Raw genomic sequence first — 23803 nt, 5'->3', positions numbered from 1 at the left:
TGACAAAAAAATAAGAGTAACAACAACGTTATAATTATTGACTATCATAATGTCTCAATTATGTCACATTACGACAACACTGTTGTCACTAAATAGTCGCAAGTGATGACTAAAAAAATTGTCTCAAAATCGTTATATTTATTGACTATCATAACGTCTCAATTATGTCACACATTACGACAACACTGTTGTCACTAAATAGTCGCAAGTGATGATATTCCTATTCTCAATAGAATTATAGAAACAGATAGTTAAGTATTTTGTTGACTTTATCTAATAAGAAAAAAAAAATTAAGTATCTTTTAAGTTTATCTAAAAACAATAATAATAAAGATAAACTAAAAACCTGTTAGAAAATCTTTTAACATGTAAATTAGATGATTATCCTATTTCAAAAATATGTTACTAATTTCTGTTTACCATAAAAAAAATAGTCAAACAATATGACACTCAAGTATAACATATTTTTGCAAATATTTCATTATAAATTAAGTCAAAACAAATAATTGTTAAAATCAACCACTATTATGACAATCTTGTTACAAAATTATGTAACTATTTATCACAAAATATTATGTTAGTCATTCGTACCAATTTGTAACTACAGTTTCGTCACTTTAATGTCACAAATTGTAACTCATCTATCTGTTATAAAATTGTAACTAATTTACGACTATATATTAGTCACCGAATCATCACATTTGTTACAATTAATAATATCGTCACACTTTCGACATTAATTGTGACATAATTTGGTTTTGACTTCAAACGTCACAAAATTGTGACAAAATATCTACGAATTTTTGACAAAAATAGTTAGTCGCAATAACGTATCTAAAGTGTCACAAATTTGTGACGTGAAATTTTCGTCACAAACGTTCGTCTCAATAAAACCATTTTTTTGTAGTGTTGATGTGGTGGATCCTCTTGGTCCAAGTGTTTGGTATGCTTTGGATGATCATGTTTGCTTGGTGACTGTGGAAAAGGTTCACCGTTTCTTCCTTCAAAGCTTCGCCCTCTAATCGACTTCCCTTTTTTCTGGCTGTGTTTCTCTTTCGGATGCACATGAGATATTCTAACCACATATGCCGCATCGATGGCTCAATCCTCCTGCCTGCAAAAATCTGGTGCGGACTCCATCCTCCCTTGGTTATGTCCCATTCCACCACTCAATCCGTTTATTTATTTATTAATCCTTAAGAATACTTTCGTCACTTGAGAACTTGCTTGTAATTGTCTTTCCCCCTAGGATCGGTTATCGAGTTAAGGTCTGCATGTACCAGCTTCGTGCATGTCTTCTATGTTGTCTGGCCGATGAGTTGAGGGATCACCTCTTCTTCCGGTCTCGTTCTAGCCTCAAGATTTGGCACTTCTCCCTTCAAAAAGATGGTATTCTCGCGCAATTTCCTTCTCCGACATCATTACTTGGATAAGTTCACCAGTTAATTTTCCCTCCGTATCAAGGTTATTTAATTTCAAGAAAAATAATTCTCTTATAGCTTATTTATGAAACTTGGAAGGTAGGTAACGCCGGATCAAACCAGATTTTGAGGCCATGAGGGCATCCCGATTGAGGGGTTTTAATTTTGAGTCTCTTATTTTCTATTTGAATTTTTAATGAATAAATTATTTACTTTTTAAAAATAAGAACCATTGATCTCCTAATTAAAATTATTCCCTCCAATGGTGGGATATAATTTTAAGTCTCTTATTTTTTAAAAGATAGTTTTTACACTATTCAGCTTACTATATAAGAGAGTCTTTTATGTATTTTACCTATTTCTGATTTATTATTTTGATCAATTTTTTTTTTAAAACCTGTGCTTAAAACCTCCATTGGGGATAACCTGATATATGTAGTTTATAGTGAGAGCTCTCAATCTCATGTCGCTAGCTTATTTCTCTTTTTTTCCCTAATTAAGTTGTTCTTTCAACATTCTTATTTATAACTAGACCGTAAGCGGTAAGCCCATATAATTTTAATAATTGTAAAAAGGGAGTGGTCGCATCGCAATTTTAGCCACAATAACAATTAAGAAGTCATGGTAATAAAATGCCAACGACTTATACAAGTAGATTGAATTAAATTAAGGTGTCAGCGATACGCAGTTCACAGTTGAGATGTAGTAAATATAGCAAATGTTTCAATACAAATTTACTAAATTATATAAATGTATAGGAAAGAATGTTTACTTTCATATCTCTCTTGTATTTATTCCAGATCTCAACCAAAAGTAGCTTTACTTACACAGCGTTTCTTTTGTTTTTGCATTATTTGTCCTTTGTGTTTTCATTTATTGACACTCTATTAATTATCAAACTCAAAACGGTCTATTAACTATTGAAATTTCCATAATTTATATAAACACTGCTTCGAAAAGAAAAAAAGAACTTGATTTCACATAACTAGGGTTTTTGGAAAAATTATTAATGGATTTAAGTCATTAATTAGATCGAGAACCCCTTAATTCACTTTATTTAAATACAAAAATACAGATAGACCGCAAAAATGTATATATGATCAAACCCAAATTAAAAGCTCTTTATATGTGAATCCTTTGGATTAATTAAATATTTTGCCACAGATTTTTTATAAGGATATTTATAGTATTTATATATGGACCACACAAAGAACTGACTATATAGTTTGTCTTTTTTTTTTCTTAAACAAAAACTGAGTATAGTTATGATATACTGTATATGGAAAAGAAGGGAGATAAGTCATTTAATAAGTTTATCTAACAATCTGTGATTAAGTTACCGTAGTAATGGTTTTTCTTTCGCAGCAGAGATAAAATAGTCACACGAGCTGTAGCATTAAATAAATTATTATTCGATGAAAAAAAAGTCACACTAACTGTAGCTTTAATTCTTACTTTTTAAGAAAAGACATAAATGTTAAAATGTTGTATTTGATATTTCGTAGTTATGTCTTTGATTGGAACTAAACACATATGACACATAACAACACATAGTATATGGTTAGAAACATATAATCCATCTGTTCCAAATTATAAGATCTTTTAGCTTTTTATTTTTGTTCTATTTTATAAGAGTTTTCAAAATTTAATATATTTTTTATAGTATACTATGACTATTTGTATTTAGTATTCTGCAGTTTTTTATTAGTACCAGTTGGTTATTATTTTCTTAGAATATAGTAATGCATTTTTATTAGTATCAGTTGGTTATTTATTATGGGAATTTAGCAGATATAACACTCATAAAAACTATATTTCACTGAGTGACTACTCTAACCATTAAAAAGTGATATAGTTTAATATATGTATTATTAACATGTTTGACCCAATGATATGATAAATAATTTAGGTGTTATTTTAGCTAGGATTGGGATTGATAATTTACTATCATGTAGGGTTTAGTGTTCCTACCACCACAATCACCCCATCGCCGGCCACCAGCAACGGCCACTATCGCCGGCCACTGTCACCACCTCCAGCCACCGACTGTCATCAACTCGATCAGCTATCATCAACTTCGATGGCCACCACTTTCGGCGACCGGCAGCCACCAATTCCGGTGATCACCACTTTCGGCCACAGGCCACCTTCCAACTCTGGCCACCGGTCACCACAAATTCCGGCCACCGGCCATCATCAACTCCAGCCACCACCGCCATAACCTCCGGCCGCCGGCCACCACCCCTTCCGGCCAACCCCTGGACACCATCCACCATTATCATCAGACCATCAAAACACCAAAATAGTAACTTTACTTACCCATTTATCCTATTTTTCTAATTTTTTCAAATAATATGCTATTTTCTTCACTACTTTTTTGTTTTGGTTAGTTGGAATATTGCCCCATTTATTATTTGGTAGCCTCTTTTGTGTTCAAGTGTTCAGAATATAGTGAATTTAAAACTCCCTTTGTATCAAAATAAGCGATGCTATCTTTGTTAAAGAATTACTTCAAACAGTAATATATTACTAGTAATTACCAGTGTATAGAGTATGAATGAACAGTAGGGTTTATTGAGAAAAATGAATTTAAATTTGGTGTTGGGAAAAATGCAATATAAGTGTTGAAACCAAAAATAAATGCTACTAACATCACATGTTTTTTATAGGGAGAGGTTCAGTACTATTAGGTTAGAATTTTTTGGTTGTACATTGATGTTGGCTGCTAATCAAAATTTTGTACGGTGCAATTAAAGCACTTTTTAAGATAAAACAGTGCATGTGAATTTAAGATTATACATAAGTTTCATAACATAATCTATTAAAATGACACCTCATGTGAATCAGGGGGATGAAAAAATATTTGATTGACGAAGAGAATAAAAATACCAATTTGGTTGACCAAAAAAAAAAGATATAGATTTTTACATTACAATTCAACAACCAGATTACTTTTTTTTTTTAATCTAAACGTTCTTTAGATACGGTCTTATAAGCCTATGTTGGTTATATGATATCTATATTACAGATTTACAATATATATAAAAATCAATCTTTCCAAAAGTATAGGTTGAGTTGATTAGTAGAGTACGTATAGACTCTCAATATGGAGATCATATTTTCTCTCTGCTTCGTTTGAATCATATGTTTTGGAGTGGTATACTAGTTGATACAGTCGAACCAATCGGAATCTTATAACAATATTATTGGACATAGTTGCCAGAAAAAAAATGTACATCAATTTACGTGATTTACAATAAAGAGTATGTTTCCTAAAACCGTGAAACGAAACCCATAAGTTTCATATCATTCGCATGTCTTTAGCTCTCGACTTATATAGTACCCCTCATGGGTCCAACGAGTACATGAATATGACATCAAACGTCAATTATTCTGTCACATGCCTTAGTCTATGCATGCATGCTAATGTACATACACTTTGCTTAATCCAGTTTCCTGTTTTACATGGATTCGTTTTCATACAATATAAATAGAAACCAATATAATTTAGTTCGGTTTGAATTTTGGTTGTTTTGGGCATTTTACTTATTTAAATTTCAATAGGAAAAAGCAATGATCAATTTATACGGTAGTTTTCTTATTCACCTAAAAAGGTATATTGTTAAAAAAAAAATACAAAACCGAATCTATTCAATCTACTTTTTTTTTATTTTTTCAAATCACTTTCCTTGGTACAGTTTCGGTTTGACTCAATTTGGTTTAAACCAATTGGACCACCCTAATTACTCGCACAACTTTTGTTAACTATATAAATAAGACCACAGACTACCTACCTACACTCATTACTACACTCTTCACCCCCCAAAGAAAAAGAAAACTCTAAGCTACGATTAAAACCCTTGAGTTTCTTTTTTTCCTTTGAAAAAATAACCCTTGATTTTGAGTCCGATCTATCTAACAAAAGCATATATATATGACTACGCCGGAGGAGGCGATGTATGTGGCGTGGGAGGATCTTACGGTGGTTATACCAAACTTCGGTGAAGGAGCGACAAAGAGATTACTGAATGGAGTGAATGGTTGTGGTGAGCCAAATAGGATCTTGGCTGTTATGGGTCCTTCTGGTTCTGGCAAATCTACGCTTCTTGATGCCTTAGCAGGTCACTTCTTTCTCTATCTCTCTCTCTCACACACACATACCCTCACGTGAGAAGATTAGCTCGTTGTTTCTTAATTCCTTTTCTCAAAAAATCTTGTTTTTCGTTAAAAGGGTTTGAATCTGTTAAATGGTAAATAAATTAGAACCTAAACTAAACCTTAAGAGTTAAGAGAACCAAACCAACAATTGAATGAGGTAATAATTAAGAGGAAAAGGGTTAACAGCCAACTACATTTAGCTTTGAAACCAACATTGAAGAGACTTTTTCACCTTGAACCTAGCATTTTATTCTGTATTCAGCATAAAAATGTTGCGATAGTGATAGTCTATAGTTTACTATAACAATACTGAATTATACATGACGGTATTTTTTTTATAAAGATAATAACACCATTTGTCCTAGGTAATTTTCTCATGTTTATGTGAAAATGTTGTTACTTTTAGTAAAGCATAAACTGAATTTTACATTTTAAAAATGTCCACTAACCTTTTAGCTTTTATTTGATAGATAACGATTTCTATCATTCGGTAGTTAAACTTGAAAATACTGTAAATAAGTATTAATTTGTTAGATATATAAAGGTGTGTGTTTGTGTGGGTGGGGTGTGTGTCCTACTCGACCTAAAATATTTGATTATTAACCAGTCGGTAGACTCCATATGCAATCAGAAGCAATACTAGATTTGTTTCTCGACTAACGGAAGAAAATATACATTATTCAAAAATAAATATGTAACTTCTAAATTTGTAAGCTACAAACTATGTACACACTATAATCCCATTTTGGTGAATTTAAAACATTAAGTGAAGTTATGAACTCTTGTGTAACTTTGCAACAAACCCATTTAATTTGGTTCTTTATGAGAGATTTACATATCCATATATACGTATATAGATATATAGAAAAACAATGCTATATTTATATCTAAGTTCCATATACACTAAGATACATAAATAGATATTTCTAACTTTATATTTATGGATTCTAGCTACCAATTTTTGTTCTTTTCATTGTAGCTGTTTATCATCGGAGTACTAAATAAAAGTGAAAAATTGTTGCAATTTTCTTGTTCGTCCTTATTAAATTTACATCGTCGTACATTTAGACTAGTATTGAATAAATTGATAGCTACATTTTTCTAACCTATACTATATTCAGAAGTTTCGCAGTAACTTTTCTAATTAAATTACGATTTTAAATGTTAACCAACTACCAAACACCAAACATCCTGACACAAAAATTTAGAACTGCACGATCGGATCTTCGTACCGACTTGAAGTTAAACCCGGTTTGGTTACTGGCCAGAACTCCAAATCTACCACTATCATCTCACTGAGGGATGTTCAATCCAAAAAAGTAGTCCTAATCGATTTTCTTGTCAAAGGTTAAACATCTTATGATCGTAAAGTTACTACATTAATCATGTCATGGGTCGCGCGTAACACATAGTTTAAAGAAATAGCACACAATTTGGTCTTGTCATTTAATTTAATAAAGCCCTGCTTACTAGACTGATATTGGAAAATTAACTAATTTGGTAATGATGGTACAGGAAGATTAGCAGGGAACGTTGTAATGAGTGGGAAAGTTCTAGTTAATGGCAAGAAGAGAAGACTTGACTTTGGTGCTGTCGTAAGCAAACCTATCCTTTAGCTTTAGCTTTACGCAATCAAACTCTTATTCATGAATGTTATAAACCCTGAATCATGTATGTTTTTCTTTTGAAACTGTCGAGAAACTCTCAGGCTTATGTGACACAGGAAGATGTGTTGCTAGGAACTTTGACAGTGAGAGAATCAATATCTTACTCAGCTCATCTCAGACTCCCATCAAAGCTTACCAGAGGAGAGATCAGTGACATTGTGGAAGCTACAATCACTGAAATGGGTCTGCAAGAATGTTCAGACAGGACCATTGGAAACTGGCATTTGCGTGGAATAAGCGGAGGAGAGAAGAAACGGCTCAGTATTGCGCTCGAGGTCTTAACCAAACCAAGTCTCCTCTTCCTAGACGAGCCCACCAGTGGACTGGACAGTGCTTCAGCTTTCTTCGTGGTTCAGATTCTCAGAAACATAGCAAGCAGTGGCAAAACCGTGATTTCTTCAATCCATCAGCCGAGTGGTGAAGTTTTTGCTCTCTTTGATGACCTGCTACTGCTTTCTGGAGGAGAAACCGTTTACTTTGGAGAAGCAGAATCAGCAACGAAGGTAATAAGACAGAGCATTGGCAGCACAGCACTATATATTGTAGTGTCTAACCATCAATGCTCATAGAAAGAAAAAACCATCAATGCTCATTTGTGTCGTTCCTGCTTCGACTTTTGCAGTTCTTTGGTGAAGCGGGGTTTCCTTGTCCTAGCAGACGGAATCCATCTGACCACTTCCTTCGCTGTGTCAATTCAGATTTCGACGATGTCACAGCGACTTTGGTTGAATCTCGCCGAATCCAAGTTTGTCATCTTCTGCCCTTTTTTGTTTCCATGAGCTTACAGTACACTCAAAACTCTTGAACTAGACCGTTTGATTATCGGCAGGATTCTTCTTTCTCTCTTTACCAACTACATGAAACTGCAAACACATTAGATCCCCTAAATGATATACCATCAGCAGAAATCAAAACAACACTTGTCAGAAAATTCAAGTGTTCAGAATACGCAGCAGCTTCAAGAGCAAGGATTCAAGAAATAGCATCAATAGTAAGATATGATTATTACTTCGCTTCAAACTGCAATGTATCATACAATGAGAGCCTCTTAAGCAAATTTAAACCTCATGCAACAGGAGGGGATTCTCACTGAAAGGAACAATGGGAGTCAAACAAACTGGTTAAAACAACTCAGAATACTTACTCAGCGATCTTTCATCAACATGTGTAGAGACTTGGGATACTACTGGATGAGGATTGCAGTATACATAGTGTTATCCATTTGTGTCGGTTCAATCTTTTTCAACGTCGGGAGAAACCACTCAAATGTCATGAATACTGCAGCTTGCGGCGGATTTATGGCAGGCTTTATGACATTTATGTCAATAGGAGGTTTCCAATCCTTCATTGAAGAAATGAAGGTGAAGAGAGTTAAGCAAATAAAAATTCTCTTTCTTAACCTTACAACTTATCTTATGTCTTTTGCATCTTTTTCCTAAAACCAGGTGTTTACTCGGGAAAGGCTCAATGGATACTATGGGGTTGCAGTATATACAGTGTCTAATTTACTCTCCTCATTACCTTTCATAATCCTTATGTGCCTCTCCACCAGCTCAATCACTATCTATATGGTGAAGTTCCAATCCGGAGGTTCTCATTTCTTCTACAACTGTCTCGACCTCATCTGTGCAATTGTAACTGTGGAGAGTTGCATGATGATGATAGCTTCAGTAGTTCCTAACTTCTTGATGGGAGTCATGTTAGGAGCTGGTTACATTGTAAGAACGGCCTCTGTCTCTCACTCTCTTACCGAACAGCTTTCCTATATATCTCCAAAGACTATTCTAAACTGAAAACCACTATATTCTTCACCTCATAGGGAATTATGGTGTTAAGTGCGGGGTTTTTCCGATTCTTCCCCGACTTACCTGTGGTGTTCTGGCGATATCCGGTGTCCTACATAAACTATGGTGCATGGGCACTACAGGTAACCAGGTTAACTCAACATTAGATGCAGTCATGCAGACAATATTGGCAAATGGATATCCTAAATGTGCACACCTGATAAATTGCAGGGAGCATTCAAGAATGAGATGATCGAGGTTGAGTATGATTCTCCATTACCATTGGTACCAAAAATGAAAGGGGAGCTCATTCTTCAAACTGTTCTAGGCGTAAATCCAGCAATTTCAAAGTGGTTGGATCTAGCTGTTGTGGTGATGATTCTCATTGGGTATAGGATTCTCTTCTTCGCCATCCTCAAGTTTAGGGAAAAGGTTTTCCCAATCATTCACATGTTATACACAAAGAGAACTCTGAGCCATATCCGGAAAAGGCCTTCTTTCAGGAGAATGGCACCATTCCCCTCCAAGCGATACCACGTTAACCACGCACTCTCTTCTCAAGAAGGACTTAGCTCTCCACTGCATTAGAAGCATATACAGCAAGATGCAATATCCATAAGTGGAAGATAGATATAGTGCTCGCTATCCTTATGCCAGATGCCCATATATTTCAATATGTCAGATGTTACTCTCTTCAAACTTGGTAACCTGTTTGTAGCCAGTTGTGTAAGGAAACAAGAGATACTATAAATTCTGAGTGATGAGATTTGTTTAGCATGCGGATGGAATCCATCAGAAATAAATAAATTGCCTAAAAGAGCTAAGAATGGCTAGAGATAAAAATGGCAACATTCTCAGATTACAAGCGACCATGGCATGTATGAAACTTTTAGAGAGAGTATATCAGCTAGCAGAAGATAAACAGGAGATGGTATGGAAATTTGTTACCTGACAGTAGAACAGTGGTCCTTTCTTGATAGCACCAGCTAGCAGAAACAAATCCTATAATCTATGCAGCCCAAGAACAGGAGGAAAACTTTCTACCAGGCATATTCAACTTTCAGATTCAGATATGCTAGAGCCTTGAGCTATGAATGTCTAATTTATTTTAATGCCCATGTTACCTCCTCTTGTGGCGTAAAGTACTTGACAGGAAATAGAGAATCAAAGATAACAAAAGTACCTCCCAAAAGCGTCTGTTGAAGAAAGATTGAACAGATAGAGAACAATCGACAAGATGCTTCAAACTTTTAAAAGTGTAATACCATGCAAAAATGGTTTAGGTTCAACCTTAGAAAAATCAAATATAGGCTACCAGAACAGTTACATAGTAAGGAAAAAACAACAATCAATAACTTTAACAAATATGGCTAATCCAGTAAGAAGAAAATCCAGTTCTGAAATTAGAAAAACCATCCTGTTTTTTTCAGAGTAGACATGTACATAACTCATTTGTTCATTTGCTACCCTATCACTGTAACAACTAAACTCAATCGAATCTGAACCAGTAACTAGTTTTGGAAAACTGTGTTAAATTGTCAAGAATACGCCTGCCGGTTTGGTCTAACTCTTCATATCATCAGAACCATTGTTTTCAAGTCTACCATTAAATCCATGATATGGAACCTCCAACATTGGCCTCGGGATTGCACGCCCACCAAAATCCTCGGGGAAGAATTCAAAATCAGGGCCAAAATTGAACTTCACAAGACAATTTGACTGGTCAGGGAGAGTGTACATCGAAGCAGCAGGGTAGTAACGACCGCCAAAAAAATCTTTGAAGGCTACTCCCTGACATACACCATTTTTGAAGAACGATATTTCACTGCCTGCATTAGAAAGAAGGCATTCGTTGACAATAGTTTGATTATAAATCATCCAGAATTGCACAGAACCCATCTACATAATAGATTTAGAGGGTAGCAAATACGAAATTAAGGCATTTGGCTATGTAAATATTGATGAAGAATCTATAAGAATGTTAACCAAATATCCATTCTCTCTACAAAATCAAGATAAACCCTCTACCATCACAAGCAACAGCATTCATACACATTTGTTGGTCCACTTAAACATATGTGACTAACTAAAAGCAGAAAAGTCACCACAGGAACACTAACATGAAAGAACAGGTAACATAGATTGAGCATACCTGGTACAACTTTAGGAGGCTCCTCTTTAGCATCAGGTGCACAAATATATCTCTGCCCTTTATACCACACATAATGAGGAGGCTTTGGAGCGAACGATTCGCCATCGGGCAGATTAATGTAGAATCCAATAACATCACCTTCCTTATACCCTTCTTCAGCATACTTCTCCCTTAAAGCCTTGTGTATCTTACACCCATCAATGTCCCGAAACCCAAAACTGTTCCCATCGTACCCTACGGGAGCCTGCAAATCCCCTTTATCAGTCGACCACCCGAGTCGTGTATGACCAGTCTCACCCAAATTCAAAACTTTAATCTCAAAGTACCAAGCTCCTTCGACAACTCCTCTTGTAGCTCTCACCATCCTATAACCTTTACTACTTCCTGCAGTAAGTCTATCTTCGCTAATCTCAACTTTCTCAGCTTTGTAAACTTTAGAAAGGCAAATTTCCAAGTCAGGCGTATCGTCACTCTTATCGGGAAACCTCGGAACCGGAGTGATCAATACTTTATCTTCTACAGCTGCTGAACTAGGCGTGTTGGCTTTGCTCTTCTTCTTTCCTTTACGTGTACTCTTCGTCACCCAAACATTGTTGTTCTTCTTCTTCGATTTCGACTTCTTAGCCACAACCAGAGTTGCCGCCGCTTCCTCCACAACCATTGCTTCCGATTGCTGCACTTGCTCTGGCTCGACCTCTTCCTTAACAGCAACCGAAGTAATAGAATCTAACTGCTTCAGCTTCTTATGCGGTGGATCATCTTCCTCTTCATCTCCTTCCTCTTCCTCCATCGCACTACCGTTCTGATTAGCCACAGATTCCGGTTTCGGAGATTTAGGGTTATCATCGGAAGAAGGAGTCGGGGCTTCTTCAGAGAAGGAATCGGATTCAATTTTCGCATCGGATCCGGGTGCATCATCAACATCCATAGCTGCTACATCTGCTTTCTCTAATTCAGTATCGATTACTACAACGGATGATTCCAATGGCGCTGAATCATTCAGTTCAGAGGGAGGAAGAAGAGCTGTTCCGGTAGGTTCTTCGGGAAGCGAAATTGAGACTTGCGCTTTTAGATCAGAATAGGTTGATTCTTCGACTGGAGCGGATGATTCCGGTGGTGCTGAATCATTGAGTTCAGATGGAGGAAGAAGAGCGGTTCCGGTAGGTTCGTCGGGAAGAGAAATTGAAACTTCTACTTCTTCGTCGCCTTTGGGATTTGATTGAAGAGACTCCTCCATTGGAACGAAAAGCTTTCTTCTGGTGCCACCACCGCAGAGATTTTTGGGACTCCGCAGCAAAGATTTGACAGTAATTTTAGGGACTCGGCAGATTTGGCATAAAGAACAGTGAAGTTTTTTTTTTTGTTTTTAAAAACTTGGAGACTTAATGGGCTTTCTGAGGTCCAATAAGAAACTAGGGTTTGGCTAGGGGTGTCCATTTTAATTTTAAAACGGTTTTTTATTGGATCGTTTTTTTACCTCATTTAAAAGCGGTTTAGACATCTATTTCAACTGATCTATTAAGCATTAGAAATTTGCCTATCCAAAAAAATTGGTTTTAAACTAATCTTAGCCTCTTAGGTGGTGTCTATTCTGGTGTCTGTCTTAGAATAGAATAGTTATTCGGGCCAAGTATATGCAACTGATGGTACCGGCAGAGAAAGATATTATTATAGAAAGGGCAACTTAGCAAACATAAAAGCATCGATAAGTTTTATATGAGAGTGCATTTCTATTCTTTTTTTTTTTTTTTTGTAATCCAAATACTTAGTAATAAGAAATGTTTGTAATTCCAATATTAAGTCAATTTGATTTGTTTTTTTAATCATTATTTTGAATAATTTTTGTTCTTTTGTTTGCTCTCTTGATGCTGATATTGGATTGACTGTTTTATTGTAACAAAAATAAATTATGAGTTTGAGAGCTTGGATGCTCATATAATATTCGACACTAATTTTATTACTCGATCGTCTTAGCATCAAATAGGGTCAATTTTTATTATTAGTCGCAACCACAAGTCAAATCATAATTGTTGGACATTGTTTTCGATGTAAACGCAGTTACAAACGCGATTTTGCCAATTCCACAGGTACCAGTTTCTTTATTGGAACCAAGCGTTCGATTTAACAATGACGCATTGGTTATTGGTGAGGATTTCCACTGTAGTTCTGATGTTGATGCTTGGTTGATTCATCAAGAAGAGCAATTACAAGTTTGGATGCTCATATAGTTATATTCGACACTAATTTTATTACTCGATCGTCTTAGCATCAAATAGGGTCAATTTTTATTATTAGTCATAAAAGTTTTTTTTTGTCTACCTTTCATTCTAAATTTCAAAATATTTCTTTCTATTAAGACTACTAATTTAGAATTGGAAAAATATTCTAATTAATTATTAACTGAATTCATTTTTTGTTACGTATTTTATCTTCTTTTCTTTTTTTCAAAAAAAATATATTTCATGAAATTTGAAATGCTTCTCTTTTTGGTGTGCAATTTATGTTCTCTCGTTGTTACTTTATCAAATTCTTCTTCGTTTCTGCCTTTTGATCTATAAATTTTACATATAGTTGTGAAATTTGGCTCAGATCTTCATGTGTAAATCTGAAATGGTAATAGCATTTTGATATTTTAAGGGATTCAATAATGGTTTCATACTTTTTAAGGACCAAGCATGGTGAGGTGTAGGCCCTGTTCGTTTCCCTGTCGCTGGCGACAATAACCAACGACAGCGACCAAATATCGTTCGTTTTCCTGTCGCTGGTTTAGCGATCAGTCGCAATGACAGGATTTAGCGACCAGCGACTCAATTTTCGATCGCTACTTTTTTCAGCGATTGATTTTAAAAACACGGCGACTGAAACCTACAATTACTAAAATGTCCTCGTCTTTTTAAAAAAATAACAAAAAAAACCCTAATCTTTTTCTCTTCTCATCTCACCTCATCTCTCTTCTCTCATCTTCCCACCGATCCATAGAACTTCAAACTTCCATCTCATCTCCATCGATCCATGTACGCATCGATCCATAGAACTTCTATCATCTCCATCAATCCGTAGAACTTCAACCTCAATCTCCATCTTCATCGATCCGTAGAAGCTACTTTAAGTAATCCTTAAACTTATGGTTCTAGTATGAGTTGGGTTTTTGGGTTTAGAGTAGTTGTGTTATTTTCTGTAATATATATTGATGATAAGGTCGGACCAAAACCAAGTTCGATTCACATCAAAAACCATCTAAACAAATTATAATACAATCATCGACCAAACCAAAAACAACATATATTGATGATAAGGTACATAAGAAGAGAAAAAAGAGCAACAAAAACAGAGAACACGAAGAAGCATAAAACTATACCTTCGAAAGCAGTTCTCAATTGCTCAGCATCTTCAGATGGAGCAGGAACAGAGTCAGAAACCTTAAAGCAGACATCTCCGCTACAGTCGCCTCCACCAAGATCTCAGCCGTGTCAAATCGCCTGCGACCAAACACGAGACTGATTCTATAACCTCTGATTAAAGCAGACATCTTTGTCGGTTCAAGACTTTGATCGCAAGTGAAGGAGAGAAAGGGAGAAAGATAGAAAGTGAAAGACGGAAAATTGTTGTTCTGCGTCTTAATTTTTTTTTTAGCCTTTTGTATTTTTCATCCCAACCAACCAAATTAGGACACGTAGCATCCCTTAAAACTGAGTTGAGGCTGTTAAATAAGAGGCTCCCTTCAATTTTTTATTTTCTTCTGATTTAATTTTTTTCTACTAAACACTAAAAACCCTACTAACAACCCCACTAACGTCCCCCGATGGAGAAGGTCTAAGGATTATTTCTTAGCTTAATTCACATTTTCATTTATTTTTTTACCTTTTTAATGTAAGAAACTTTTGTTGGAGATGGTCTAATGAAGTTATTTGTTATAACTTTGTAGTTCAAGACATAAGGTGCATAGAGAGGCTGTATGGAGATAGTGGACTAGAAGTGATTAACATGATCAAGAACAATCCATCTCTTGCTTTGTTGTTTGTCTTGAAACGTTTGGAACAGAAGCATGAATAATGGACAAGGTGTAGATGTGAGTTGAACCAAGTTTGGGCTGACATCTATGCCAAAAATTTCAACAAAGCCCTTCATCATAGAAGCTATGATCAGTTAGGAGTAGTATTTGATGAGCAAGACTAAGATGAGCAAGAGAAAGGAAGAAGGGGCTAAGATGAGCAAGAGAAAGGAAGACAAGGCAGAAGATGTGATCATTACAAAATCAAATCGGCAACCAAAGCCGAACAAGAAATATATGTAGTTTCATGAAAAGCAACTAACAATAAAAAAAAATCTTATATTTGTTGCATCTAATAAGATACTGTATAGAGAATCTAGAAAGGATATCTACGAATCTAAGATGATATATACCGAATATACTAACTAAGTACATGTCAAAGATTTTCCAAAAACTGAGGACCGATCGATCTCCGCGGACGAATGGTCGGTCTCACCTGCGTAAAGCTGAAACCCGAGTGCATAAAATCAGAAGAGCGATCGTTCCCATTTGGACCGGTCGATCTACAAGCGGAAGTGACGTCCTCTAGTCATTTCCTTGTAGTGATTTCTTGGACAAAGAATGTATTGGCCTGGAGTTTAGTTTACTTACCCCTCTCTTTAAATCTGAAGTCTGTAATTTCTTTCTATTAATAGAAACCTGATATTATTACCCAAACAAAAACAAATTACATAATTTTTGTTCACATACATATTTCTTGTTGTTGTCCGAGTTGTTTTTTTCCGTTTCTTATTTTTTACCTCATTTTTTCTTTTTCTTTTTCATGAACTGTTATTGCCTTTACGATTCGTAACTTTGTTCGTTTATTTTTTATTTTATTTTATTTTTAACCCTATAACATAGAGATTTTCAATTGATGCGCACGCGCCCACACACACATGTAAATTATTCTTCATACATGATCCATCTACTAAAGGGAAGCAAAATTTATGTCACTTGTAGTGCCATGAGTTGTTATGTGCTCAGATCCACTGAGGCTTTAGTGGCTTATATATATGATCGTAACATGAAAGCTTTATGGCTCGAAAAATATCTTTGTTATATATTTCTAATGCGTTCTCAATTTTTCAACAGAAAGAAGAAGGCTTAAAATCAAATCTAGGTAGCTAAAAAAATTAGGGGGGGGCTCTCTGGTTTGTGTACGCATGATGACAACTCTGAATCCTTTAATTTATATCGTGCGCACCTCGTTATTGTTTTGTCTTTGTTATGTTCTCTGTGGGGAAAACAGAGATTTCATCATCATTATTATTTTTGTTGAGTGATCCAGCCACTCAATAATACCCTCTAATAAGCATGCATTTTGTTGTTGTGGTCCACTTTTCTTCCACATTATTTGTACGAATTTACGGGTTAACTCCTAACCGATGAAAGTTGAAATTCGGATATTTTCTACATATCATACATAGCTCTTTAATAATGAGAAATAACATCGCGGATCCGGGAAATGATGTCCCCGTTACTTGTAAATTCATCGGTATATTCTAGCTAATCATAGCTTTTAAATGACAGAATTAAATTCTTGAATTAGGCATGGTGATGGCAACTACAACTATGGAAGTGTAATTAAAGCCGCGTAATAAAACACTAACACACAGAATTTACTACACTTGACCCACACATTATTAAATCTTTTTATACTTATTAATTTAGACTAATAATCATTTTATACTTATTAAGTCACTGTGGGTTTGAAATCATAATCATTAACATTCCCAAGTACTTGTTGAAGATGATGAGCGATATCCTCCGGCCAGTGAGGTTCGAGCTGTGGTCGTTCCGGTAGAACCCACCGTCCGTCGCTGCTCTTGACCATCCCTTTGTTCTCGTCTTGTCTCCAACAAGGCGGCACGTGGTACTCACTTCTCAAGAAATCACAACTCTTATTCACTAAAGCTATGTCTCTATTTGTCGCTGAACAAAACATAGTCTCTGCTTCTTCTTTTCCATGATATCCATCCACCAAATGAAGCAAAGCTTCTAGGTTATGTGCACAACCCAAATCCCTAGTCTGTTTAAGAAATGGGCTTTTCTTGTGGTCCAAGGCAAGCTCGACACCCACATGCGCGTAGCTCCATGGGAATGATGTTTTTTCTTCTACATACTTCTGAAAGTGAAACTTCTCGTTTGCGAATATCCCTGGAACAGAAGGTACCTTGTCGTGTATATTAACCACTCTCAGAACCTTAAGCCCTAGTTCGTCGCATCGTTCCTTGAACCTCAAGTTACCAACTCGAGGTCCTGAGAAGGAGAATACAGTAATTGGGACTTTATTATTGTTTTCGGGTAAATAATTCAGGTTAAGCTCCGCGATATCATAAGCACTGACCAAGGCAAGAGATGCACCGAGGCTGTGTCCTGTCACGGTGATGCTTATCTCATGACCTTCTTCTCCGGTGCCGTAGTACTCGAGAAGCCGTTTGACTTCGGCCAGAACCTGTTCCCGAGCCGAAAACGAAGAGAATTTGCAAGAAACTTCTTTCTTGGTGTACAAGTCATAAAAACCTAGTTCAATCTTGATCAATGGGTCGTCACCGAAGTTAGCTGAACAAAGAATATCTTTTAAGTCATAAATCCATTCGAGATAAGTGACTGTGCCTCTCCAAGCGATGACTATGTCACGTCTTCCAAGTCGACTTACCTCTTCTTCGTCCGTAGCTACAGCTACATAACCCATCCAGTTCGCATGTTGGCTCCAAATGGAGCTGAGTTTGGATTTCTGAAAGAAGTTTGGGAGGTTGATGTTGGATGTTGCGTAGAGGTAACGTGTTATGGTGTAGCCTTTGTGGAGATGTAAGTCAAGGTTTGAAAAGAAATCAGAAGGATGGTATTTGCAAGAGCCGCAATATTTAGAGTGAGGATCGAAGTCGAATGAGTCATAGCAACCTTGAGCAAATTCGCCATAACGTATGATTTCTCTTCGAAGATGATTGTTCATAGGATCTAGTAGTCCTTCCCAATTATTGCAACCTTGAACTTCTCTCCAAATATCTCGAAGACCAACTTCTTCCTCTTCTTCTTCTTCTTCTTCTTCCTTTTCATCTCGTTTCTCGTCTAACACATGAGTTTGTTTCTTTGGCAGATTCTCTTGAGTCGTTGAAGAGCTTGTGCTTGTACATGAAGACGAGCAAATGATGGAAGAAGTCTTAAACTTTGTTGTCAATATTAGGGTTTGAGCTTGGGTTTTGAAGATGTTGTTAGGAGAAGAAACGAAGAATCTTGGGTTCTTGACAGTTATTGGTGATGATGGAGAAGCCATTTAGATTTTGTGGCTTGAGAGTTACAACTACTAGAGAGCGCAAGTGAGAGTATAAATATGTATATGATCGTTTCAATTAATTAAATTTGGTTTTGGTTTTTTTTGGTGGATGATCATGATTTGGTTGGGTTACAAAAGATTGATGATGAATTTGGTATGAGTGTCTCTCCTTATTGTTGTGTATTTTAATGGGGTCGGTGAAGAAGAGAGAGACGTGCAACTAATGGAGGTTTCTTTCAGTCTTGTACAAAATGGCCACACATCGTGTAACACGTGTATGTATATGTCTATTAAATATGTAAATAGATCCACTCAAGAAACAAAGAAGTCATCCACTTTGTTTTGAGATTGGAGATACTTCCATTTCAAGTGATTTTTTTTTTCGTTTCTTGGTTCATTTCAAGTGATTGTAGAGTCTAAAAGGGAAAAAATACTCTTATGGTTGGGATTTGAAGCTTTAAATTAATTAGCTAGTGGTACATCATAATGATGATGAGTTGGAGAATGTAATGATATTTCTTTGCTCAAGGTACAAAAATTTATTTAGGGATCGTGGAAGGGAATAATTAGAACAATAGTGCTAACTTTCTATGCAATGATAGTCAAATTATCAATGGTTGATATTGTTGTTTTCTTTTGTTGATACTTTTTCTAACAGCCAAACAAAGTTATTTTTTTGCTTCTGAAATAACATATTTTAGTTACTATAGTTTGACTTTGACCTCAGACTCACACACTCTGAGAGCGCCGTGAAATTTAGTTTACTCTTTCAATAGTAGCCTAATGTAAAGGTTTACAAGTGGGTTCCATTGATTCATATAACCAATATAACATGAAATTCTTAATGAAAATGAGAACTTGAGCATTACAAGCCCATCATAAACTATCTTACTTTTGGCAAAGCCCTATAGATCTTGACCACTAAATGAACAAAAGTACAAAACACTATATATAAGTGCAACAAATAAGAGATTTAGACATCAAAAATTATAGTATTACAGTTTTGAAAGCATCAAAATCATGAAAGTTTCATTTAGTGCAGCTTTACATGGTTCTGAAGTTGTGTATGCGCAAATCTTTTTAGCAACTTATCTTTAAAATCCTTTTGGGACAATTTTTTCTTTTTGGTTTACGCAGTCCATTACTTTTAGCTAGAAAACCGAAGTAACAACCGGAAATCTACGTCAGAGAGAGCATTGTGTGAGCCTACAAACTTAATTTGGTGACTGATATGGAGTTAATCGTGCGAGTAGAAGAGATCCAAAACTCAATTATATGTTTCCTTTAAATTATAAATAGAAGAAGAAAGAAATTAAAGTACTTTGTTTTTATCGTTTTCAATAATAATAACGCATTTTTATTTGAAATCGCATATCTTTTATTCCATTTTGATGCTTGTATAAAATATTCTAAATCATAACGTATGCGTAATACTTCTTTTCTCATGACCAGAAAAACAAAGTTAAATTTCTTTTCATATTTATTTGTTTTTAGTTATACAGTGTGTCATTTTCCATTCCACCAATTCACTCTAAATATATATAAAACTAAAAGTAGACTCGCGCATCACGCGAGATAAATTTATAACAATATTAATATATCTTAAATTTATTAAAATATTTAAAATTTTATATTTTATGTTTCGATAAATTATTTTATGTTTGTTATTTGTTTTGTTTTTAAATAAGTATTGTCAGTCACTTAAAATAGACGACTATTGATTAGTTAAGCATTAAACTGATTTTTTTTGTTAATATAAAAGGCTATTTCAAAATATTGAGTCTGTATCCCATAATATATAGAGCTCTTTAGGTTTTGATGCACAATGAAAACGTACAAACATTTTTTACGTAGGAAAAAGAACATTGATACGTATAAAATAAAATGCGGCTGATCATGGACATTATGTGTTAGTTTGTCTGCTTTTAATATAATCTATAAAACATCAATATCTTTTAAAATCAGACACCTCCAAAAAAGGCGAGACAGTAGCTTGAATTTCTCAAACAACTTGTTCTTGAGCCGAAACTCATGCTCTTCATTCATTCTCTGTATAATTAATTTCATTAATTAGACAACTAAAGGTAGCATAAATAATTTTGATATTTATATATTACGAGCATGCTTCACACATGCTTAAAACTTTTATTATTATAATTTGAATGTTTTAGCAATAAAATATTTTGATCTTAATGAATTATACAAATGAATTCAAATGCATTTGTGTTCTAGAAGTAGAATTAATTATGTTCTTTTATTCATTGCATTTGGAAAAGAAAGTTCTCTGTTAAATATTTTTATATTTTTATCACGTACTTTATATCTATTGAACATACTATATGCAAACTGAATTATAGTTTATAATTGAGTAAAAAATGTTATTAATATATATTGATATATTATTATATCATATAAAAATTGTTTTTTGTTTTGTGTTATACTTTTCTGTTTAAATATATATATATATATATATATATATATGTTGTATTATACTCAAAATGACCAACAAAAAAGAGTAAAAACAAACCATTGTATTATCGAGTAACTTTTTTTAGTGTTATCTGCATAACCTAAGAGAACATAAAATAATTGTTCACCAGATATTCTTTTTTTTTCTTCTATGTTCTTATTTCTAAAAATCGTGTAATGGATGGAAGAAGAGATAACTAAAATCTTCCTACTTCTCCAAAACATTGTTTTTCTCTCTTGTTCCCTTCGTCTCTCTCTCTCTCTAGAATGTAAATGGGATTAGCTTAGGGTTTAGTTTGGATCTTTCGACTTGATAAACACGTGGTAAAAGTGAGTCTCGTTAAGTGCGTATTGATGAAACTTGCACACATGGTCAAATCCCATTGTCTTGCTCTGCTTGCGGGTAAGCACTATCATCACATCATCAACAATCGATAATGGCTAGGAAAAATAATGGAACATTTGAGAAGAGAAAAAAAAAAGTGCATACTTAGTATAACCCAAACAATAATGTTGTGAAAAGAAATTAGATGTTAATTATATTTTAAGAAAATAAGTAAATTATATTTTAAGAAAATAATTAAGACTAAATTGTGTAAGGAAATAAAAACTGAATTTGGAAGAATCACATGGCTTTGGAAACCCATATCATGAGTTATATATTACCTAGACGTCCAAATCTTCCTCAACTCTAAACCCTAAACCATTGCAAAACCTTCTCATAAGAAGTCATAACCTATAAATAAAATAAAAGACTATGGAAATGGTTATCGGAAACAAAGTTGATAAACACATACAAACACAATTGTAACATTAAGGAACAAATTTAAAGTAATATTATTCGAAATAGTTAATATTTGTTTAAACTCATTTTCATGTGTAATACATACAAACACACTTGTATAAAATATAGCATGGGTAATAAGTAGCAAAAATTTTGTGACTAAGATATTAAATCTATTAGGATTTATGAATTATGATCAAAAACTAAATTTTTTATATTAAAAATTTATCAAATGGATCAAAAGAAAAAAAAATTACAACATTGATATACAAAATAGGCATTCGAAACAACATTTACCAACATTTACAAGTGTGATTGTGTTATGTGCCTAAGACCTTCTCCAACTAACTCTTTCTAATAAATAACCACATTTCACATGTTCACTTCTATATATACACCAAAATTTCGACTCAACTTATTTATTTCAAAACCTACAAAGTCACATAAAGGATAAAGTTAAACATTACAAAATTTAGAAAATTATGTTAGAGGTAGAATATGATGTTTGATAGACTTTGTCAACCTATTTATAGATAAATTTGTAGTAGTATGAGAGGTTTTTCATTTTTTTTGGTCAAACATCATGAGAGTTACAATTACATTTTAAAGAATAAATATAGCATAGGTTTTGTCTGTTCTTTTTTTGTAAAACACTAATTGTAATTAATACATTAAAGTGTTTTCAAATGATGAAAGATTTGTTTTTAATTTTTTGTCAAACATCATGAGAGTTACATTTTAAAGAATTAATATGCCATAAATTGTATTAAAGATTACTATTAAAGAAATGAAAAATATCATATTGTTTTATATTTTGAAATTATTTTAGAATAAATTGATTTAATATTTTGGCACAAAATCTGTGAAACAAATATTATACTTTTTTGTCAACATTAGTAAAGAATTTAATAACAATATTATACTTTTTTGTCAACATTAGTAAATAATTTCATAACCATCACATTATATTTTTCCAAAATTATGATATTAATATTTAAATCTTTAATAATCGGAAATTCATTTTTTCCAAATTTATGATATTAATTTTTAATTCTTTCTTATATGCAAAATTAATATTGATAAATGATACCTATGTGAAATTATAATGTTATGTTAGTTATATTAAATATTGATAAATGATATCTATATATAATTACTAAAAAGACATTGTATAAATGTCAATATATTTTTTAGTGCAGAAATATCATTAAATTTTAGTGAATATAAAATGTATGTACTTTTAAGAGTGGTGTTCAAGTTAAGACGGGGGTGAGTAAAGGGCTGGTGTTCCAAGCAAAAGAGGTTTCTCCTGCCGGCCCAATAGCAAAAGGAACTCGTGGTTTTAAATCTGGTGGGGCTTCTGGGCCTAAATCTCGGAGGCAGACACACCCGTTGTCTTTCTTATCATCAGATCACACCCCGTTGTATTTGCAGTTACAACCTGAGGTTCGAGGGGATCCAACCCGACGACCATTCTGGTTCGAGGCTGCCTGGTTAAAGCATGAGGAATTCAAGGATATGTTGGAGGCATCTTGGAACCGAGAGTTGTCCACTCCCTTGGCTTTGAAGAATCGTCAAGTAAAGCTTAAGCAATGGAACATAGAATTCTTTGGGACATTAATAGGCGTAAGGATAAGTTAATGAAGGAGTTACATGAGATTCAAGTTTTGATTGATTTAAATCCGATGGATGCTCTGTTAACAAAGGAGGCAGATTTACATAAGGAGTTGGAGGTAATTTTGGAGCAGGAGGAGATGGTTTGGTTTCAGAAATCTAGGGAGAAGTTCATTGCGCTTGGAGATCGTAATACACGATATTTTCACACCTCAACAATAATTCGACGGAGGCGGAATCAGATTGAGATGTTGAGAGGGGAGAATGATGAGTGGATCTCTGATCCTCAGGAATTGGAGTCGCTGGCGGTTGGTTACTACAAGCGCCTTTATTCAATGGAGGATGTGCCAGAGGTTGTGGAGAAACTACCGATTGAAGGGTTTCCACTCCTTTCTGCATCTGACTTGAGAGATTTGGGGAAGGAGGTTGTAGCTACGGAGGTGG

At 34.5% G+C, this 23803-nt stretch overlaps 2 protein-coding genes, 1 long non-coding RNA gene and 1 pseudogene across 4 annotated transcripts; 1 reads left to right on the top strand and 3 right to left on the bottom strand.

Annotated features, from left to right (window-relative positions):
- The first annotated feature begins 5128 nt into the window (after nucleotides 1–5128).
- LOC104778055 (ABC transporter G family member 13-like) lies at nucleotides 5129–9847 on the top strand. Its single transcript, XM_010502419.3, has 9 exons — nucleotides 5129–5542; nucleotides 7095–7174; nucleotides 7288–7749; nucleotides 7869–7991; nucleotides 8076–8237; nucleotides 8323–8607; nucleotides 8692–8964; nucleotides 9066–9173; nucleotides 9262–9847. Exons 1-9 carry the CDS (start codon nucleotides 5356–5358, stop codon nucleotides 9616–9618), a joined length of 2037 nt encoding a protein of 678 aa, XP_010500721.1. The 5' UTR covers nucleotides 5129–5355; the 3' UTR covers nucleotides 9619–9847.
- Nucleotides 9848–10308: 461 nt separating this feature from the next.
- Nucleotides 10309–12520, bottom strand: LOC104778054 (protein TRAUCO-like). The gene is made up of 2 exons (XM_010502418.3): nucleotides 11183–12520; nucleotides 10309–10859 (listed from the first exon to the last, which is right to left on the bottom strand). Exons 1-2 carry the CDS (start codon nucleotides 12417–12419, stop codon nucleotides 10594–10596), a joined length of 1503 nt encoding a protein of 500 aa, XP_010500720.1. The 5' UTR covers nucleotides 12420–12520; the 3' UTR covers nucleotides 10309–10593.
- A 4219-nt stretch (nucleotides 12521–16739) lies between these two features.
- On the bottom strand, nucleotides 16740–18644 carry LOC104778053 (phospholipase A1-Igamma3, chloroplastic pseudogene; annotated as a pseudogene). Its single transcript, XR_015594540.1, has one exon. The product of XR_015594540.1 is annotated as a phospholipase A1-Igamma3, chloroplastic pseudogene (transcript).
- A 2359-nt stretch (nucleotides 18645–21003) lies between these two features.
- Nucleotides 21004–22357, bottom strand: LOC147947797 (uncharacterized). Its single transcript, XR_015587398.1, has 3 exons — nucleotides 22269–22357; nucleotides 21628–22176; nucleotides 21004–21402 (listed from the first exon to the last, which is right to left on the bottom strand). It is a non-coding gene; the product is annotated as an uncharacterized LOC147947797 (long non-coding RNA).
- Nucleotides 22358–23803: the final 1446 nt, after the last annotated feature.

Source organism: Camelina sativa, chromosome 3 (assembly GCF_030686135.1).
Source record: "Camelina sativa cultivar CO46 ecotype springtype chromosome 3, ASM3068613v1".
Taxonomy (NCBI): Eukaryota; Viridiplantae; Streptophyta; class Magnoliopsida; order Brassicales; family Brassicaceae; genus Camelina; species Camelina sativa.
Note: the sequence above shows the minus strand (reverse complement) of the source record. Positions and strands in the feature narration are given on the sequence as shown.